Source organism: Ammospiza nelsoni, chromosome 13 (assembly GCF_027579445.1).
Source record: "Ammospiza nelsoni isolate bAmmNel1 chromosome 13, bAmmNel1.pri, whole genome shotgun sequence".
Taxonomy (NCBI): domain Eukaryota; kingdom Metazoa; phylum Chordata; class Aves; order Passeriformes; family Passerellidae; genus Ammospiza; species Ammospiza nelsoni.
This window is the reverse complement of record NC_080645.1, coordinates 20,046,622-20,065,008: the sequence shown is the minus strand read 5'-3', so window position 1 is coordinate 20,065,008 and position 18,387 is coordinate 20,046,622. Positions and strand designations below refer to the sequence as shown.

Below are 18,387 nucleotides of genomic sequence, written 5' to 3'. Positions count from 1 at the left end.
ATCCCCCCACCCCTCTGTGCCCCCCATGCACTGCCTGTGCCCCCCTCACCTGTCTGTACCCACCCTGTACCCCCCTTGCTGTAGCCCCCCTCTCCCAGCCCTGCCCAGCCTTGAGGGAGGTGGGCACCCCGTGGGGATTGTTGGGGGGATAGACCCTGTGTCCCCCCTGACTTGTTGTGTGTCACCCCCAATTCTGCAGGCTGTGTTTGGGGTGGCTGTGGGGGGAGCCCTGTGTCCCCCTGACCCGTGGGGGGCTTTGTGGAACTTGCTGCAAACTTTGTGTGCTGCTGCTGCCAGGTGCCTTCTGCACTTCTTGTTTTGGGTTTGTTGTTTTTGTTTTTTGTTTGTTTTTTTTTTTGTTTTGTTTTTTTTTTGGTTTTTTTTTTTTTTTTTTTTTTTGTTTGTTTGTTTTGTTTTTTTGTTTTTATTTTTCCCTGTGGTTTTATTTAAAAAAAGTAACAGAATGGGTTTTCCTGCACCCCAGCAGGCCCATGCACTGCTCTAATGGGGTGCACAGCGGGGCACCCCAACCTTGGGGTGGCAGCAGATGTGCCCACCTTGGGGGGCTCAGCTCTGGCTCCTGGGGGGCCGTAGGCAAAGGGTTGGGGGGCAGTGTGGGGCTCTGTGTGTGGGTGATGGGGGCACCCCTTGGTGCTGAGCTGGGGTTTGCTGGGCTGGGGTTTGTCCCCCAATGAGAGATGCTGCTGCCCTGTGGGCTGCCCCTTTGGGCTTTGCCAGTCCCACTGTGGGCAGGGGATGCCCAAACCCCCACCCCAGAGCTCAGGACGGCACACAGGGGGCTGTGCTGGTGCTGTCTGTCCGGCTGTCTGTCCACAGCTCCCGCCAGCCCAGGGTGGGAGGGTGGCTGGCTGCCCCGTGGCAGGGTGGGTGCCAGGCCAGCAGCCTGCCTTGGCCAGGGGAGCCGAGCGCTGTGCCAGGAGCTGTGCCAGGAGCTGTGCCAGGAGCGCTGTGGCAGCGGGGTAAGGTCACTGTCACCGCCAGCCAGGTGGCTCTGCCAGGGCGTGCTGGCTCCTGCTGCGTGCCAGGAGCCACGGGGTGGTGGCAGGAGCTGCACCTGGGGTCACCGAGCCGCTCACCGGGTGAACAAATCTCATTTCATGAGCACAAGAGGCAGCTGGCTCTGCAGGCACCCTGCTGCCTGGCATTGCGGGGTCTCTGTAGGGATTCCTGTCCCCAAGGGGGTGCAGTGGCTTGGGGGACCCCTCTCCTAAAGGTGGGATGTGGCAACAGGGGACAGTGCCAGCTGCTGGCATGGGTGATGACATGAGGGTGGCACTGGATGGCCAAGGCACCTGTCCTGGCAGCACAGAGGGAAGCAGAGTGCACAGCACCAGCACTCCTCGTCCCTGCATGTGGGGCTGGCTGTCCCCATGCAGCCCATGTGCCATCAGGGTGACAGGACTGGCCCTTTTTGGTGTTGTTTTCTGCCCACCGGGTGTGTGGAGCTGAGGAGGGGTCATGCCACCATGCCGGGTGCTGCCATCTGGCCATGTTTGTCCCCATACAGAGTCCCAGCCCCACACTGAGGGTCCCTTCCCAAGTGAGTCACCCCAGCTCTGTGTCACAGCCAGTTCACACTGCGTGTCACAGGGAGCCACAGCACGAGGCTGGGGTCCCCCCATGGCAGCCCACCCACCCCCTGCCAGCTGGGGAAACTGAGGCAGTGGGGCAGGACTTGGCTTGCCCAAGGCAGCCAGTGCCAGGGCTGGGGAGAGCAAACAGGATTCTTGGCACGGGCTGGCAGTGCCGTGCTCTGCCTGCAGCCCAGGGTTGCTCTTTGCTGGCTGTGCAGTTTTGCTGCTGCTCTGCACCCCAGCTATGGCTCCCTGGAGGCTGTGCCCGTGTCCCCACAGGTGGCACCCCTCACCTTGGCACTGCCCTACGGGGCAGTTGTTGTTGCCACCCAGTGCCCGGCGCTGTGTGTGGCGGGGCTGGCACAGAGAGAGCAGCTTGGCCTTGGCCCCCTGCCCGCTGCCGTGCCCTTTTCCAGAGGCAGCTGCCTGTGGGCATGGCTTGGCAGCCGTCCCTGCTGCGGGCTGGGCCGGGGCAGGACCCTGTCCCCTGGGTCACCCCCGCGCAGCCTTGCAACATCCCTGCCATGAGTTTGCAGTTCTCAGCTCAGCCGTGGCTCTTCCTCCCGGCTTTCTGTGCCAGCTCCGTGCCCAAAGCAGAGCAGGGGATGAACAAGGAGCTGCTTCTCCCCAGAAAAGTCCCTCTGGAGAGGCGCCCAGTGCCGTCACCCCTTGCAGAAGCCACGTGTCAGCTCTGAAATCCCCTGGTTTTCCACCTTGGAGAGCCGTGTGCGGGAAGGGGGTGGATCTGTCCCCGCTTCCAGGGCACCCTGGGGGTGGTGACATTCCCTTCTCCGTGCTGGGCTCCCTGCATCCCTCCCCTCCCAGCTCGCTTGCCAGCTAATGGCGCGGCTCATTCCTATGGCTTTTTAAGTGCTTAATGGCGCGCGGGGCTAATGATGCAGCTCCCTCTGTTCCTGCCGCCTGGGTGGAGGGAGGGATGGATGGAGGGAGGGATGGATGGAGGGAGGGATGGATGGAGGGAGGGATGGATGGAGGGAGGGATGGATGGATGGATGGATGGATGGATGGATGGATGGATGGATGGATGGATGGATGGTGTCTGATTTCGCTGCCCAAACCTCCAGGAATGGGGACAGGGACACAAGGAGGGGCCCAGCCCGTGCCCCGTGGGGCTGGGAGCGTCCTCCTGCCTCTCCTCCCTCTCCCCTGCACGGCTGCTCGGAGCAGTAATGTCACCATAAACGATATTTATCACGAGGTGATAAAAATCTATTTCCAGCGACCTCTTGGAAATGGCCCTCATAAAACCAGGCAGCAGACGGAGGCAGGAGGCAGACAGTGGGGAGGGAGGGAGGGAGGGAGGGGGCACGGGCAGGGGAATGGCTGTAATCAGCCTGGGAGCAGAGGCTGGAGCTGCCGGGGAGCCGGCCCTGCCTTTCCCGACCCCGGGAAATTGATGGCAGCCGTCAAGGCCAGAGGGCTGCCCGGGCACAGCTGGGAGGACGCTCGGGCATCCCAGGGCTGGAGCATCCTGGGAATGGAGTATCCAGGCTGGGAAGGGAGGGCCAGAGGGGTTTTTGTCTTTAGGTGAACAGGATGGGAGGGTTCTGTTCCCAGAGTGACACTTGAGGGATCCTGGGCTGGAGTGGGTCCTGGAGCAGCAGACTGGGATGGGATGCTGGGCTGCCAGCTTTCCTCCGGTGTTCCCAGCCACAGCAATGCCCCTTCCACTGTCAGGCACTGCTGGGTCACCCCAGTGCCCCCTTTGTCCCTCCTGGGGGGCCACCATCAGTCCCAGAGCCCCCCCAGCTCCATCCCTTCAGTACCAATGGCCAGGTGCTGATTCAGCATCCCAGCACTAATTACTGAGCCCACAGTGGATCCTGGCTGTAAATTCTCCATCAGGAGTGGTGGAAAACCTGTCTGGCTCCTTTCCCTGCTGACCTGAGCAGGGACTTGTGATCCTGTGTAATTCACTGGGGTGCTGAGTTGGCAGGAGGTGCCTCATCCTTCCCCATCCAGCTTTGGGGCTCACTGCCCCCCAGGAATCCCTTCTCCCTCCCCACAGAGGTCATTCCTGGCTGTGTGATGCTCCAGCTTTGTCCCCACTAGCACTAGGGACAGCCTGGGTGACCCCATGTCCCCTCTGCACCCTGGGTGATGCTGCTGGTCTGGCCATTCATGGGGGCTTCACCAGGCTGGGGGGACAGAGGACACCTGAACCACCTTTTTGGGGCTGGGGAGGTGGGATTTGTTCCTAAAAACGGGGACAGTGCAGGACCTCCCTTGTTGTCCCCTGGGGGAGGAGATTGTGAGGGAAAACAGCTCCCAGCTGCAGGGTCTAATCTGCTGCCCTGATGAAGAGACTTTAATCACTTAAAGTAATTAACCAGGTGGGGCATTGGCTGGACCCCTCCCCACCACACGCTGGGTGTCCCTTGCCTGTGGTGGCCCCTTTGGGGAGGGGGACACGGGCTGGGTGTGCAGCTCCCACAGGGACCTGTGCCAGGAGGGGACAGCAAGGACCATGGGGACATCCAGGAGGGTGGCATCATCCTGTGCAGAGCCTCCAGACCCCCGTGGAGGGACGTGGTGCTGCCCAGGGCCTCGATGGCACGGCGGGGCTCCGCGCGGTGACACGGCGGGGTGTGTGTGGCAGGTATTATCCTGCATTAAGGTTTCCCCTTGCAGATGGTTCACATTTAATCTGAAGCTTAAGGCAGCGCCGGACCTGGCGGTAAATCTGTCTTTAGATGGCAGGAGGGAGCCGGGAACGGGCGCTAAGCTGGAGAAGGGGGACACGGATTGGGGTTTAATGCCACCGTGCCACCAGCTGATGGCCCTGGCTGGGATTGCCGTGATGCGCCCCCCCAAAAGGGATGGGGACCCCCAGATGTGTCCCCTCACCCAGCAGAACCTGGCTGCTCCTCCCTGCCTCAGTTTACCCTTGGGGGTTGGCACGTGTGGGAATGTCCCGAAAACCTGAGCCGCTGTGGGGTGGGTGGGGTTTTCCAGAGTGAAAAGCCCCTTGTGGCTGCTTCCCATGGCAGGTATTTAGGGTGGTGAGGAGGGGACATTGGGCACAGACTGCCTGGCAGCTCTGGAGCTGGAGGTGGGTGAGCTGTGGTGTCCCTGAGGTGGGGATGGGAGCAGGGGCTGGGTTGTGGAGTCCCTGAGATGGGGATGGGAGCAGGGGCTGGGTTGTGCTGTCCCTGAGGTGGGGATGGGAGCAGGGGCTGGGTTGTGCTGTCCCTGAGGTGGGGATGGGAGCAGGGGCTGGGTTGTGCTATCCCTGAGGTGGGGATGGGAGCAGGGGCTGGGTTGTGCTGTCCCTGAGGTGGGGATGGGAGCAGGGGCTGGATTGTGCTGTCCCTGAGGTGGGGATGGGAGCAGGGGCTGGGTTGTGCTATCCCTGAAGTGGGGATGGGAGCAGGGGCTGGGTTGTGCTGTCCCTGAGATGGGGATGGGGAGCAGGGGCTGGGCTGTGGTGTCCCTGAGATGGGAAAGGTGAGCTGTGCTGGGTTGTGGTGTCCCTGAAGTGGGGATGGGAGCAGGGGCTGGGTTGTGCTGTCCCTGAGGTGGGGATGGGAGCAGGGGCTGGGGCTGAGCAGCAGTATGAGATCTCAGCAGGATTTGGGTGGCAGGCACCAAGCTGCATCCCTCCCATCCCAGCTTGGGCCCCGTGGTCTCTTCACCAGGGCTGGGGTGTGATGGCAGAGGGAAGTGGGAGCTGCAGGGACACCTGAGGCCAGAGGGTGACTGTCCCAGGCAGGGCAGTTTGTGTCAGGGTGGAATGGCAGCACTGCAGCTGCTAGCTCTGGACTCTGATGATGACAGCGAAGGCTCTGTGCCGCTCAACCTTGAGGAAATCCTTGTGGATTTGAAAAAGCTGATTGTTCCCTGCAGGGCCGGGACCAGGAGCGGCAGTGCTGCTGCCAGCCCTGCTGTCCATGCATGGGTGGGATGCTCGCACCCTCCTCTGCCTCAGTTTCCCTGCTGGAAAGGAGGATGAAGGGAACATTCCCCAGGCTGGCAGGGACTGGCAAACACGAGCTAGAAATGTCCCCACTGTGGGACAGGGACTGAGCAGGTGCCATCCAGCCTGGTGCTGGGGTGATGGAAGGATTAGCACGGGGGGAATTTTGTGTGGATGTGGAGCATTGTGGAGGACAGCACTGCCCAGGCATGGGGTGGAGGTGCTGACATCCCCACCAGCCACTGCTCTTCTCACAACCTGGAGAAACTGAGGCACGGGAGGTGACACAGCATGGCCAGAGCTGGCAGGGACTGGCAAACACGAGCTAGAAATGTCCCCACTGTGGGACAGGGACCGAGCAGGTGCCATCCAGCCTGGTGCTGGGGTGATGGAAGGATGAGCACAGGGAGAATTTCGTGTGGATTTGAAGTGTAGTGGAACACATTGCTGCCCAGGCATGGGGTGGAGGTGCTGACATCCCCACCAGCCACGGCTCTTGTCACAAGCTGGAGAAACTGAGGCACGGGAGGTGACACGGCATGGCCAGGGCTGTCAGAGCAGCGAGCAGCCGCCGGTGCCCATGGCCAGAGCCCCAGAGGAGCTGGAGGAAAAGCCGGGAGCGGGCGGCTGCGTGCCCCCCGCCTCCCCCTCCATCACCTCCCTGTTCGCCGGCGAACAAATGTCTGTTCTTGCAAAAAAAAGAAGTGACAGGGGTCGGCGCAGCGCTTTCCACATGACCTGCCCGGGAACAGAGGACGTCTTTGTTAATCCAGCGAGCTGTCAGTTCAGCCTCTTCACAAAAGGCATAAACCACTTATTGCTGCTCTCACCCCTGACCCCGGATCCGCCTGCGCGCCCTCCATTGTGCCGTCTCGAGGAAGCTGGCAAACAATTTCGGCTCCGGCTCCCCCTCCCCACGCTTGCCCTGCCGGCGTGGGGAGCCACTGCGGGGGACCCCCCTGCACACACACACACACACACACACACACACACACACACACATACACAGACACAGCATCTCCCTCCCCCGGCTGCATCTGCGCGCCCGCCGCCTCGCCTGGCAGCTGCTGCAAGGGGATGGGGGCTGCCACAAAGGGAGCACCTCCCTCCCTCCCTCCCTCCCTCCCTCCAGCCGTGCCTCCCTCCGGGGGCTGCCAGAGCAGCTGGTGGAGCCCACAGGCTGCTGGGTGCTGCACCCCGTGGCCCCCTGGCCGAACCCCGTAATGAGAGGGGACAAAAGCTCCTTAGGGTCCCCGGCTGGGACGGGCTGGGACGGCGGCTTTAGGCAAAGCCGCTTATGGCCTGGCGCAAAGCTGCCAGGAACGGCCCAGCTCCTCGGGGCTGGCGTGGATGGGGTGATGGTTGTGCCCTGCCAGCCTCAGGGTGCCCGGGGGGTCACACGGGGTGACAGCCAGGGGAGGGGGCCGAGCACGTGCCGCTCACCCTGTCCCCCTGAGCCCGGCGCCCGGACCCCGCGGCGGGCCCGGTGTGCGCTGGAGCAATTAGATGCAGTCACTTTGGGGCTATATATAACCCAAATTGCTGCCTGCAGCTCGTTAGCTGCTGTCAGAGCGCTGTGGCCACGGCGCTGAGGTGGTGTCGCCGGGGGGGGGGCTGGAGAGTGACGCAGGGACCTGCTGCTCGCCGGGGATGGGGCATGAGGGGCGCTGTGGTCATGCTGGGGTGGCCACAGGGTCAGACCCTCGCTGGGGATGGGGTCCTGGGGGGAATGTGTGTGGCACCAGCTTCTGCTCCGTGTGGTGCAGGATGGCTGCAGTGACACAGCCAGGCCTGTCCCACTGTCTGCTGTACCCAGGGCTCCTGGCACAGCCTGGGTGAGTGTGCTGGGGCATGGGGAGCCGCTGGTGCATCCCTTGCCCGTGGCAGTAGTGTTTCCAGCCTCATCTGCCCTTGTGGCATCCAGCCTGACCACAGTCTCCAGCCCCTTCCGTCCGTGCCAGTTCCCGGGCGGGCACGTCGCGGCTGTGCCGGCACAGAGCGGCCCCCGCGCCGGCGAGGAGCGCGGCACCGCGGGCTGTCTGGGGGCAGCTGCGAGATGAGTGCGAACATATTGTGTGGGCTCCTGGAGCAGGCGTCACGGTGTCGCTGCTGGAGAGGAGAGCGAGCGGGAACCGCAGCCCTGCCGTGACAAACGGCTCCGGCACAGCCGCAGCCGTGCCCACGCGGGCGCCGCGGCACAGCCGGCACCAACGCTGCGCCAGGACACGGAGCAGGGATCCAGGTGGGCACTGATGGGCATGGGCAGACCCTCAGTGCATGGTGTCACCTGCCACCACTGTGATCCACCCCTCCAGCTGTATGAATTTCCTGGGGGGCCACATCCCCATCTTGGGAAGGGTTAACGGTGCTGTGTCTCAGTCTGGAGCCTTTTGTTTCTTTGCCTTTTTTTTTTTTTCCCCTTCCCCTCTTTAATGAGGAGTTAGCACAGCTGTAATTGTAGGTTCCAACTTTCTGCCAGCAAACACGCCTGAGAAACTTTAAATACGGTGGAGATGCATGGAGCCAGCCACCACCCCTCCCGTGGGCAGCCATCGGGGCCAAGCCATGCCACCAGCAGGCACCCCAGCTCCCCAGGGGCACCCCAGCCTGCTCCTGTGGGAAAACCCTCTGTTTTCAGGCTGCTGGGACAAGGATGAGAAGGGCAGAGGCTTCCTGGAGGGAAGAGCAGCTGGAACCGTCTGGGGGCACACATGGCAGGGGCTGTGCTGTGATAAAGCCCCAGCAGGAGCCAGGGGGCTTGAGGGCCTCAGCGACAAAGGGAACTGGGGGGAGCCTGCTCCTGCAGCCCTCAACGCTCCAAAAGCACCTTTTATCCTGAGCGCCGCCTCCAGGCCTGGGGGGAGCCGGGGGACAGCGAGGGGTTGTGTCCCCCAGGCCCTACAGCCAGCCCCTGCATCCCCTGGGAAGTGCAGGATGCAGCCCCTCTGTGCTGGGCATCCCCCTCACCTCACCCCGCGCTCACTCACCGGAGCTGGCATCCACGCTGTGCCAAACCCCGGAGCCGGTGCAGCTGTGCCGGCGCTCGCCAGGCTCCGTGCCCGCAGCCCTCCCGGGGTGATGCCAGCCAGGAGCCAAAGATTGCATCCACCCCCATACCGGGGTTTTCCGGGGTGCTGACAGGTTGGGGTGGTGTGATGGGGGCTCTGCCGTGCCGTGCCCGCGGCATTCCCGTGGGCGGCGTTTCCGTGGGCGGGTGGCACCCGCGCCGTGCACGCCGCAGCCTGTCCCCGCAGCAGGGGAGGCGGAATGGGGAAGCCACGTTTTGGGTGTCCTGGAGGCACAGGAAGTGCGCTGGCGTGGCCTCCTGCCCTTTGCTTTCCCACTCCGCCAGTGCCATCCCAAAGCTGGGGCAGAGCTGGGAGCTGCGGCAGGTATTGAGCCCAGGGATAGGAGCAGAAGGAGTGTCCTTGGTAGGGAGGGACACACTGGGGACATGGGGACACCATCCCCTGCCCTCGGTGCCATTCTGTCCATGGGCTGCCACGCTGCCTGCCCTAGGCACCCTGCTGGTGGTGTGGGGCACAGGTGACACAGCTGATGTGGTGTCTGGCAGTGCCTCTCTGTGCCTGTCCCTGGGGGCCACCAGCTCTGTTTTCACCCCCCTTGAGCTCTCCACGTCCTTCATACCAAGAACCTGCTGGGGTAGATGGGGACAGATGCCACCCAGAAGGGTTTGGGGAGTGTGATGCAATGGGGCCATCCCTGCCAGCTCTGGTTGGAGCCTTTTCCCCGTGGTTTTGCCACTTGTGGAGCTGGCCTGCGTGCCAGTTCCATTCTTCCCATGTAAATAACATCACATAATGATGTCACATTGCTGTCACCTCACTGCACACCTACCCCTGACCTGGATGTGCCTGAGGCTGTGCCCTGTGTCCCTGATCCCTGTTGTGGATCTGTCCTGGGAGCTGTTTCAGGCTTATCCATCTGTGTGTCACGAGGGGGCCGGCCTCAGCTCAGTGCCATTGGGCAAGCACAGGTCCTGGTCCCCTCTCTCCATCCCTGGGAACATGTGGGATAAGCATCTCCCAGAGCCAGGAGGAGCTGAGCTTCATCACACTGGGACATCGAGGATCTGCCAGCTCTCCTTTCAAATTTCAGCACTTGGTGGCAGAGCGCCCTTCCCTCCCAGCCTCTTCCCAAGCACCTCAGGGTGCTGCTAAGCAAATTAGCACCCAAATCAACCTGCTCACCTCTCACTGGGGGTGAGTCTTTGAGGACGTGGCTGGGGAGGAAGGCCCCCGCTCCGAGGGGCTGCCGCCATGCTTTATCTGGGTGGACAGATCCCTCCTAATTGAGCAGATATTCCGTGTTCGCAAACAGATGGCTCCTTTGCATCAATTATTCCTTATCTGTGTAACCGGGGATGATTTGCTGACAGATAGTGCCGGCTGAAGTTAAAGCAAGGAGGCGGCCGGTGCTCTGTGCAGAGCCTGGGGGTCCCAGGGGACATGGGTGGTGAGGAGGGTGGGATCCTGGCTGCCCTTGGGCAGGTGGGACCCATCTCTGGTGTCTTTGCATCTCAGCATCCCTTGGCAGGAAAACAGAGGGGTCGGGCTGCTGGTGCTGTGGGGCTGATGGGTGGGTTGGGGTCTGGGGGGTCCTTGGGGAGCAGGAGGGTGCCAGCCTTGGCCCAGCTGTCAAAATCCACCGTGACCATGATCTGCGACTTCCCAGCTGTGTCTTGCCCAATGCTGCTGTGACACGTGATGGGGAGTGATTATTGCTAATTAATGATTAGTTGCTCCGGGTATCAAAGTGCGCCCCAACCTTTCCCATGCCCACAGGTAGGGGATTGCTGCCTGCTGCTGCCAGTGGCATTGTCCTGGGAGGAGGAGCAGTGGCACAGCCTCCCCCCTGAGACATCCCTGCCACCTCCAGGGATCTCACACCCAGCTGTCAGGGATGGGGTCTGATCCCTGGGCTTGTCCCCTGCCCGCTGTGAAAGTCACCTTCTGTTAATCACTGGGGAAGAGAAGAGCATCCTGCCATCACCGGGGCAGCTGGTGGCACCCCGCCAGTTGGGGCTGGGACGTGGTGGCACTCGAGGACTCACGGGATGTGCCAAGCGCTCGCGGCTGTGCGGCGCTGCCATATGGATTCCATAAATTAAACCTTTCCAGGGAGCAAACGGTGAATTTATACATCCACTCGTGTGCGTGGCTCATTGAGTCTGAGGGCTTCCCAGCAAAGCATCCACCGACCATCCATCTCCTTGTTTATGGGAGCAATCCTGAGTAAAACAGGATTAACATAAAATCCTCACCACGGTCCTAATGGCCACAAATCAGGCACACGATGTCACCTGTGGCAGGGGGAGGTCACCTGCATCCCACCTTACCCGGGGTGGGCACAGCATCCTGTGAACCTGGGCTGTCTGTGTGTCTTTCCCAAGGTGGCACAACAGTGCTGGGATGAGCGTTGTGTCACTGGCTGTTGCTTTATTAAAGCTGAACAGGAGTGGTGACAGCCCAAGCTGTGTGCCCGGGCAGGAGGGTGACAGCTACAACAAACCCCGGGCCCCAGCAGCGCCCAGGGGTCCAAGAGGGGGACTGTCCCCAAACAAGGCACAGCGGGAATGCCATCCCCATCCCAGCAGCACGTTTCCCTCGCCCGCCTGGCAGGGCAGGCGATGGGGGGTTGTTGATCTCGAGTAAACACTGCCCGGTTGAGTAATCGGGAGCTGCCTAACCGGCCAGCTGCCGCCGGCGGGCGAGGGGACGCCGCTTTGATTCATGTCCTCACCCCCCCTGCAGCCTCTCTTGTCTGGCTGTGCTGGGAGCCATGGGCCGGATCCAGCTGTAGCCCGGCAGCGCGGGCTGGCGTGAGGCTCCCGTGCTGGCCACGTGCACCAGCCGGCAGGAAAACAAAAGCATCTTGTGTGTGTGTGCGCCCCGAACCCCCCTGTGCCCCCCAGCCCTGCCGGGAGAGACAACGGCGCTGAGTCTCTGTCCTGCTTCTCTTCCAGGCTTCCTCTTCGTCCCTGGAGACAGCCGCCACCAAGCCTGCGGGTGGTGAGTCCCGGCACCGGGTGGCCAGCGCTGGGGAGAGCCCGGGAACCGGCAGCACCGCCCCGGACATCGGCCAGCGGACGCCTTTGGATGCGGAGGGTGCGGACGCTGGAGCCACAAGTAGGTGATGCGGGGGGATACGGGAGGGTACAAGGCTGCCATTGCCAAGGGATGTCCCCTGTGCCGCTGTGGGGTGACCATCAGCCCCGTGTGCTGCTTGGGGCTCCCGGTGAAGGCTCATGCCCGGCGGCTTGGGGTTGGGATCCAGCACCCGCAGCCCCGCTGGGAAGGTGACCCCGACAGCACCGCAGTCCCTGCCCGCCATGGCCAGGGCCGTGAGTCAGGCCGTGGGCGCCAGGAGAGCCGCGGTGTTGGGCTGGCAGTGCTGGGGAGCTGGGGGCCCCCGGGGCTGGGATGGACCGCGGCTCCAGGGACTCGGCCGCCCTGTCCGTCAGGAGCAGCAGCATTTTTAGGAGAGGCATCACGCGTGCTTCCCGCCTGCCGCCTCCCTGGCCCGGCTTGTTTGCCAGCCCTTCCCGGCGGGCGCGCCGGGCCGTGTTGTGCTGGGCCATGCCAGGCTCCTTTGATCCATAACAAGCGCCGATGCCGGTTCCTGGCGTTGGGCTGGGGAGAATCAGGAACCGCAAGGTGCAGCGGGCGGGAAGCTGGGGCAGGCAGGGAGAGCCAAGGGGCAGCCTGCAGGGCCAGGGGGCTGCTTGCTGGTGGGGATTTGTGACCCCTCACATTTCCTGAGAAGGACACCTCTCAGGAATGCCGTGGCCCGTGTCACCCATCGATCAGCCCCACAGGGATTTGGCTGTGGGTTGGGGACCCCGCAAGGTGCTGTGTCCCCCGGGGGGAGGTTGGGATGCATTTACAATCTGCTCACAGCCCAGCCGGCAGTGGCATGGAGGCAAGCTGGGAGCCGTGGCCTGGAACGGGCCCGCTGGAGTCAGCCCGGGATTTATTACCCTGCCAGTGGCTGCCGGGCAAAGGTGACAGTGACTAATGGCTTGTTACACGCCTGCCACATCTCATCTGCGCGCCGCGTCCGGCTGCTGCGCTCCCAGCCCTGCTGAGCGGGCAGCCTGCGCCGCGTCCCTTCCTGGGGGGGACATAGGGCTGACCCCCCCTTTGCCCCTGCGGGGACCTCGGCCAGAGGGGGTGACTGTGACAGCTGGACAGCTTGGCATGGCATCTATCCCCGTGCTGAGCATGGAGACCCACACTGTCAGCATTCCCTGTGGCCAGACAGAGCCAGGCTGGGATCTGTGGGAGCACCTCCATATCTTGGGGGTGGTGACACATCCCAGGTGTCCTGCTGAGCTTTGTGTGACACACGGGACTTCCCAGTGCACAAAATCCCTTTGTGGTTGCCAAACCATGAGGTGCTGCTCTGCCAGCACGGCGTCAATGCCATGCCAGGGTGGTTGGGCTGGGATGCTGAGGGGATCCTGCGTGCGTGTCCGGATGGATGCTGACGGAACCACAAATGCATTCACCAGGAAAATTAAAAAATTAACAGGCATTGGCTCGCTCTAGATTAGTAAAGGCAAGAGATAAAAGCGGCTCTTTATACCTTGTGAGAATTGCTGATAAGGGCATTTGTTCCTCTGTATTCTTTAAAAAGAATGCAATAAAAATTTAAAATAGAACGGGAAAAGGGAGTTGGAGGGGGGGGAAGCACGAGGAGGGTGGGGGGGGAGCACGAGGAGGACTGGGGGGGTGGCGGGCAGCAGCAGCACCACGGCAGCACTGGCATGGCCAGCACTGGGGCCTCTTGGAGGAAGAGGAGGAGGAGGATGGAGGGGATGCAGAGGCAAGGGTGAGCTGGGAAGGGATTTGGGGGGGGGTGTGTGTTGTGGTGTGGCAGTTTGTTTGGGGGCGGCTGGGTGTCCCTGTCATGGCCTGCGTCTCGTGCAGAGATGCCAGTTCATGGCTGGCAGTGCCAGGATGAGATTCCTCATGGAAGCCTCCTTCCTGCCCGGGGGAGGTGGGGGTCTGGCCTGTCGGAGCCAGCCGAGCCTGTCTGGCCCGTGGAGCCCCGACTGGTGTGGCCGGTGAATGATGGGCAACTTCCTCCCGTGCCAGTGGGCTGAGCCCCACCCCACTCATGTCACTGGTGTCCCCAAGCCCAGGTGACGGTGGGATGGCACAGGGGTGACCACCACCATACCCACCTGGGAGGGACAGTGCTGTTCCCTCTCCCACACCTGGAGCAGGGTGTGCCTGGGGCATTGGGGTACCCCAAGGGGGCTGCCCTGGGATCACCCCATATTTCCACAGGTTTTGGGCTCAGGACCACCCTGGGTGCCCACTGTGCTGGGCCATGCTGGCACCCCAGAGCCCAGGGTATCTTGGAGCAGTTTTGGGGTGGGGGCCAAAGGCCTGGCCCCCATCAGTGCCTGGCACGGGCATCCTCCCATCCTTACATTTGGGGAGGGTCTGTGAGCTGTGACCAGGACACCCCCATCACCCAAATTCTTGGCATGCTGCGGAGGGACGGCCACCCCGCGGGACCCCCCATTCCCGGGGGGAGCCCCCATTCCCGGTGAACCCCCGGTGGATCCCGGGTGGGCGGGAGGGTGTGTTCCTCCCCCTTGCAGCATCCCTGAGTTCGGAGCGGCCCGTGCCTCGCTGCCGGTGCCCGCCGCCCCCGCCCCCGCCGCCCTGCCCTGCCCTGCCCGGCCCGGCCCCCGGTGAGTCACGCTCCAGCCGTGCGGCTCTCGGGGCGGCGGGCGGGCGCCGAGGGAAGCAGGAAGCGGCGGGGGAAGGCTCGGCACGGCTCGGCTCCGCTCCGCTCCGCTCCGCTCCCTGCCCATGGAGGAGCGCAGCCCCCGTTGGACAGCGCGGCCCGCGGGTGAGTGACCCCCCCAGCCCAGCAGCGCCGTGGGGAGGGGGCAGCGGGGTCCCCCCCCCAACCCGGGTGGGAGTTGTGCTGGAGGGGTGGGATGGGGCTCGTGTGATCCCGCTGCTCGCAATCCCCACCAGCCCCTCTGCTGGGGGGTCTGGCGTGGGGGACCCTGTGGTGAGGGGGACAGAGGTCACCCTGGGGCTGAGAGACCGTGCTGGGGGGATGGAGGTCACCCTGGGGTTGGGGGACCCCGTGGTATAGCGGGTGGAGGTCGCCCTGGGATTTGGGGGCACAGTTGTTCGGTGAATGGAGGTCACCCTGGGGTTGGGGGAGCTCATGGTGTAAGGGGCAGAGGTCGCCTTGTGTTTAGGGGAAGCCGTGGTATGGGGGATGGAGATCAGCCTGGTTTGGGGAACCCCGTTGTAAGGGGAACAGAGGTCAGTGTGGAGGAACCCATGGTTTGGGAGACCAAGGTCACCCTGGGGTTGACAGACCCCATGGTTGCCCTGGGGTTGGGGGTCCCTGTGATGTGGGGGATGGAGGTCACCTTGGAGTTTGGGGACCCCATTATGTGCGGACTGATGTCACCCCAGAGTTGGGGGATCCCATGACACAGAGGGTAGTGGTCACCCTGAGCTTCGGGGGTCACTATTGTTTGGGGGGTGGAGGTCACCCTGAGGCAGGGGGACCCTGTGGCCTGGAGGATTGAAGTGGCCTTTGGCTTGGAGGCCTTTACTGTGTGAGGAGTGGAGATCACCCTGGTGGCGGGGTACCCCATCATGGGGGGACAGAGGTCACCCCGAGCTTCAGGTACCCTGTGATGTTGTGGACAGAGGTCACCCTGGCCTTGGGGGACCCCATGGTGTGGGAAATGGAGGTTGCTATGGAGTTGGGGATCCAGCTGGAGAATGTTGTGAGGAGATGGGACCCTCTGGGTTCTGTGGCCTCAGGGTCTGGGGCCAACTGAGGTGCTCAGTCCCCATGACCCACATTCCAGAGAGACCCTTGGGGTCATTTCTCATGGCTGGCAGGGCACGGAGTGGCCCTGACCTTGACCCTTCTCCTTGCCTTGCTGCCTGCCCATCTCTCCATGCGGGCACACAGGGTGCAGCGTGGGGCCGTGCCTCAGTTTACCCACCAATATTTCTGGACTCCCAGGACCTCTGGAGCTGGGCAGGGACCGTGTTGCTGACTGAGCGGGACGCGGGGAGCCCGGGCACCGCACCCTGTGCCGGGGTGATGCCGCGGCCCCGGCGTCTCGCCTGCCTCCGCCTTTATTGCCCTGCTCCGTCCTGGCTCTTCCAGCCCTGCTTGTGCTGCCTGCCATGCCCTTTGCCCTGGGGCTGGCAGCTCACCGTGCCCTGTGTCTGCTTTGCATGGTGGCATGGGTGCCAGTCCCCAACGGGTGGGTGGCATCTGTCAATCCAGTGCCCCATTGGTGGCATCTGTCCCCAAGCTTTGGGCAAGCACCCACTGCCAGCGCTTGGAGCAGCAGGGGTGAGTGCCCCGCTCTCTTCATCCCCATCCTCATCCTCCTCCCGTGGCTGGGGGCACAGAGCTGGGCCACGAGCAGGATCCAGATCCAGGGAGGGAGTTAATGGAGGGAAAAGGCAGCGGGAAGCCAGCGCCTCTTCCTGCAAGGGCGCGCGTGCGCCGGCAGCACCGGGGTGAGCCCGTGTGGTTTGTGGGTGTGAGCGAGGCGAGCGTGCGCCCAGCTGCGTGTGCGCCCTGTTTGTGTAACCTGCCGGGGAGTGCCACAGGGCTGGCCAGCCATGGCCGGGGCTCAGCGTGCAGCGGGGGCTGGCTGTGAGCACACTGAACACACGTGTGTCCCTCTGTGTGTGTGTGTGTGTGTGTGTGTGAGTGTGAGCGTTGCACAACCGTGGGGTGTGAATCTCTGCGTGCTGACCCCTGGCTGGGGGCACACGGGGTGCGTGTGCCTGCACGTCCCGCGGGGCTGAGCTGCTGTGTGCACACACGGGGCCTGTTCTGGACGGTGCTGGCTGCAGGGCAGGGAGCTGCAGCGGGGAGATGGTGGCTTTGGCAGGGGGCCAGGCTGCCGGGGGGCACAGGGGGGGTGCCGAAGGACGCAGGACAGTTTATTCCTTGCTGGCACGCCAGCGGCTGGGACAGGGGTGCAGGTTGGGGGGCAGCTTGAGGAGGGGGGGTTAGTTTTAATCACTGCTCCTCTGTTTGTTGGCAGCCCTCTCCCTCAGCCTGCTGTCTGGCCCGTGGGAGGCTGAGGCCTGGAGGGGCTGTTTCTGGGGGGTTTGTGCCTGTGCCAGCCGTGTGGGAGGTGGCGGTGGTCTCCCCCGTATCAGGGCACGGTGCCATGGGTCACACCTCTGTCCCGGAGCCCTGGCACTGCCACCAGCTCAGGGTGTGAGGCCTGGCCTTACTGTGGGCAGCAGCAGATGGCTTCTGCCATCACAGCCCAGTGGGGACATCACCGTGTGCTGGCAATGCTGGGGTGCCTCACCCACCTGTGGGGTGCTGGGTACCCTGAGGGGCTGTGGGGCAGCCCCGCCGAGCCTCCAGAAGGAGCAGCTGGGACAGAGCTTGGCCTGCGGCGGCTGCCCGGGCAGGCTGCCAGGGGGATTGCCCTTGAACCGGCCCTTTCCGTGCCTCGTGCTCCATGCCCCGGCTGCCCCGTGTCCCCTCCATGTCCCCCCACCCCACACCCCAGTGCCCGCGGGCGGTTGCACCGCGGGGCGGGAGGAAGCGCCGCAGAGCTCCCGCGCTGTAACGGCGGCCGCCTTATCTCGGGCCCTTCTGGGCCCCCCCAGCCCTTATCTGCCACGGCCGTTGGCCCTGGCTGGGCTCACGGCCCCCCCTCGGCCCCCCCAGCCCCTGCGGGGTCAGCCCTTGGGGGCGGCCGCTTGGCAGCCTGCCCCCCCGATCCTTTTTGAAGTTTCAAATCCATTTAAGTCAAGAGGAGGGAAAGTTATTGCCTCTAAAGCCCCTTGCGTTGAGCAGTAAATCCTCTTTGCTGGGCCAGCGCCGCCTCCGAGCACCCGCGGGACCGGGGGGGTGACTCCCGGAGGGGGGGTACAGCCTGGATGTGTGTGTCCCCAACACCCTGCAGGCGGCTGCTTTGTGGCCGGCAGGCAGTGGGAACCCCAAAACATGGACAGTGTGGGGTGGGGGTTCCTTTGAAACCCCCCCAGCTGAGCAGGAAACAACATCACTGCTGCTTGCCCACCATTTGCTCGCTGTCTCCTTGCTCACCCTGATTTGGCCCAGAAAGGGGGTTCCCCTTGTGGCATCAATACCCTGGTGTCCCCAGCAGCGTGGTGTCCCCAGCAGTGTGGCACAGCACCCCCCCTGCCGCCGTGCACCCTCTTTGAGGCGATGGAGCAGGAGCTGGATGTGCTGCCGGCACGCTGGCGTGTTTTATTTGATTTCCTTTCTCCCGAGCTGGCAATATTTAAATATTAATGCCTGCCTCTAATTGCTGGGTCAGAGGAGCGGGGCGGCGCGGGAACGGGTGCAGGGGCGGATGATTTTGTTGTCTCGGGGAGTGTTTGCCGAGGAAAAATGTTTGTGCACACACACACACAATTTTACTCCCTTGGGAGTGATGCAGAGGGGGGAAGGCTGAGCCGTGATGCCACCGGGCCATCATTTTGCAGCAGGGCACCCACCCCCCGCATCCGGGGGGCCCTTCTCCCGCGCCCGCAGAGGGATTGCTAATAGCAGGGGAGAGGGGGGTGTTTTATTTTCTCTCCGGGCAGCGCGGCGTCAGATGCTTGCGTGCTCGCTTCCTGTAATAAAGCGACCGCCGGCGCGCTTGTCACCTGCTCTCTGTTGTGCTGCCAAGCGCAGACATGCCGCTCCTCGCTGCGGGCCCTGGCGTGCTCCCCGCTGCCGCCGCCGCTCCGTGCCCGCCCCGGGCGCTCGCCCCGTGCCAGCGCGGCGGTAGCAGGTGTTTGGGCAGGGTGTGTGGTGCCTGTTGCCGCACGCCCCGTGCGG

At 63.4% G+C, this 18,387-nt stretch overlaps 1 protein-coding gene across 1 annotated transcript in view; it reads left to right on the top strand.

Moving 5' to 3' along the window:
• Nucleotides 1–18,387, top strand: part of GSE1 (Gse1 coiled-coil protein) — a 105,481-nt gene that overhangs the window by 28,371 nt on the left and 58,723 nt on the right. Inside the window, exon 2 of the mRNA XM_059481344.1 lies at nt 11,519–11,681. Within this exon, the coding sequence (XP_059337327.1) occupies nt 11,519–11,681 (163 nt within the window). The remainder of the gene's footprint in view (nt 1–11,518; nt 11,682–18,387) is intronic.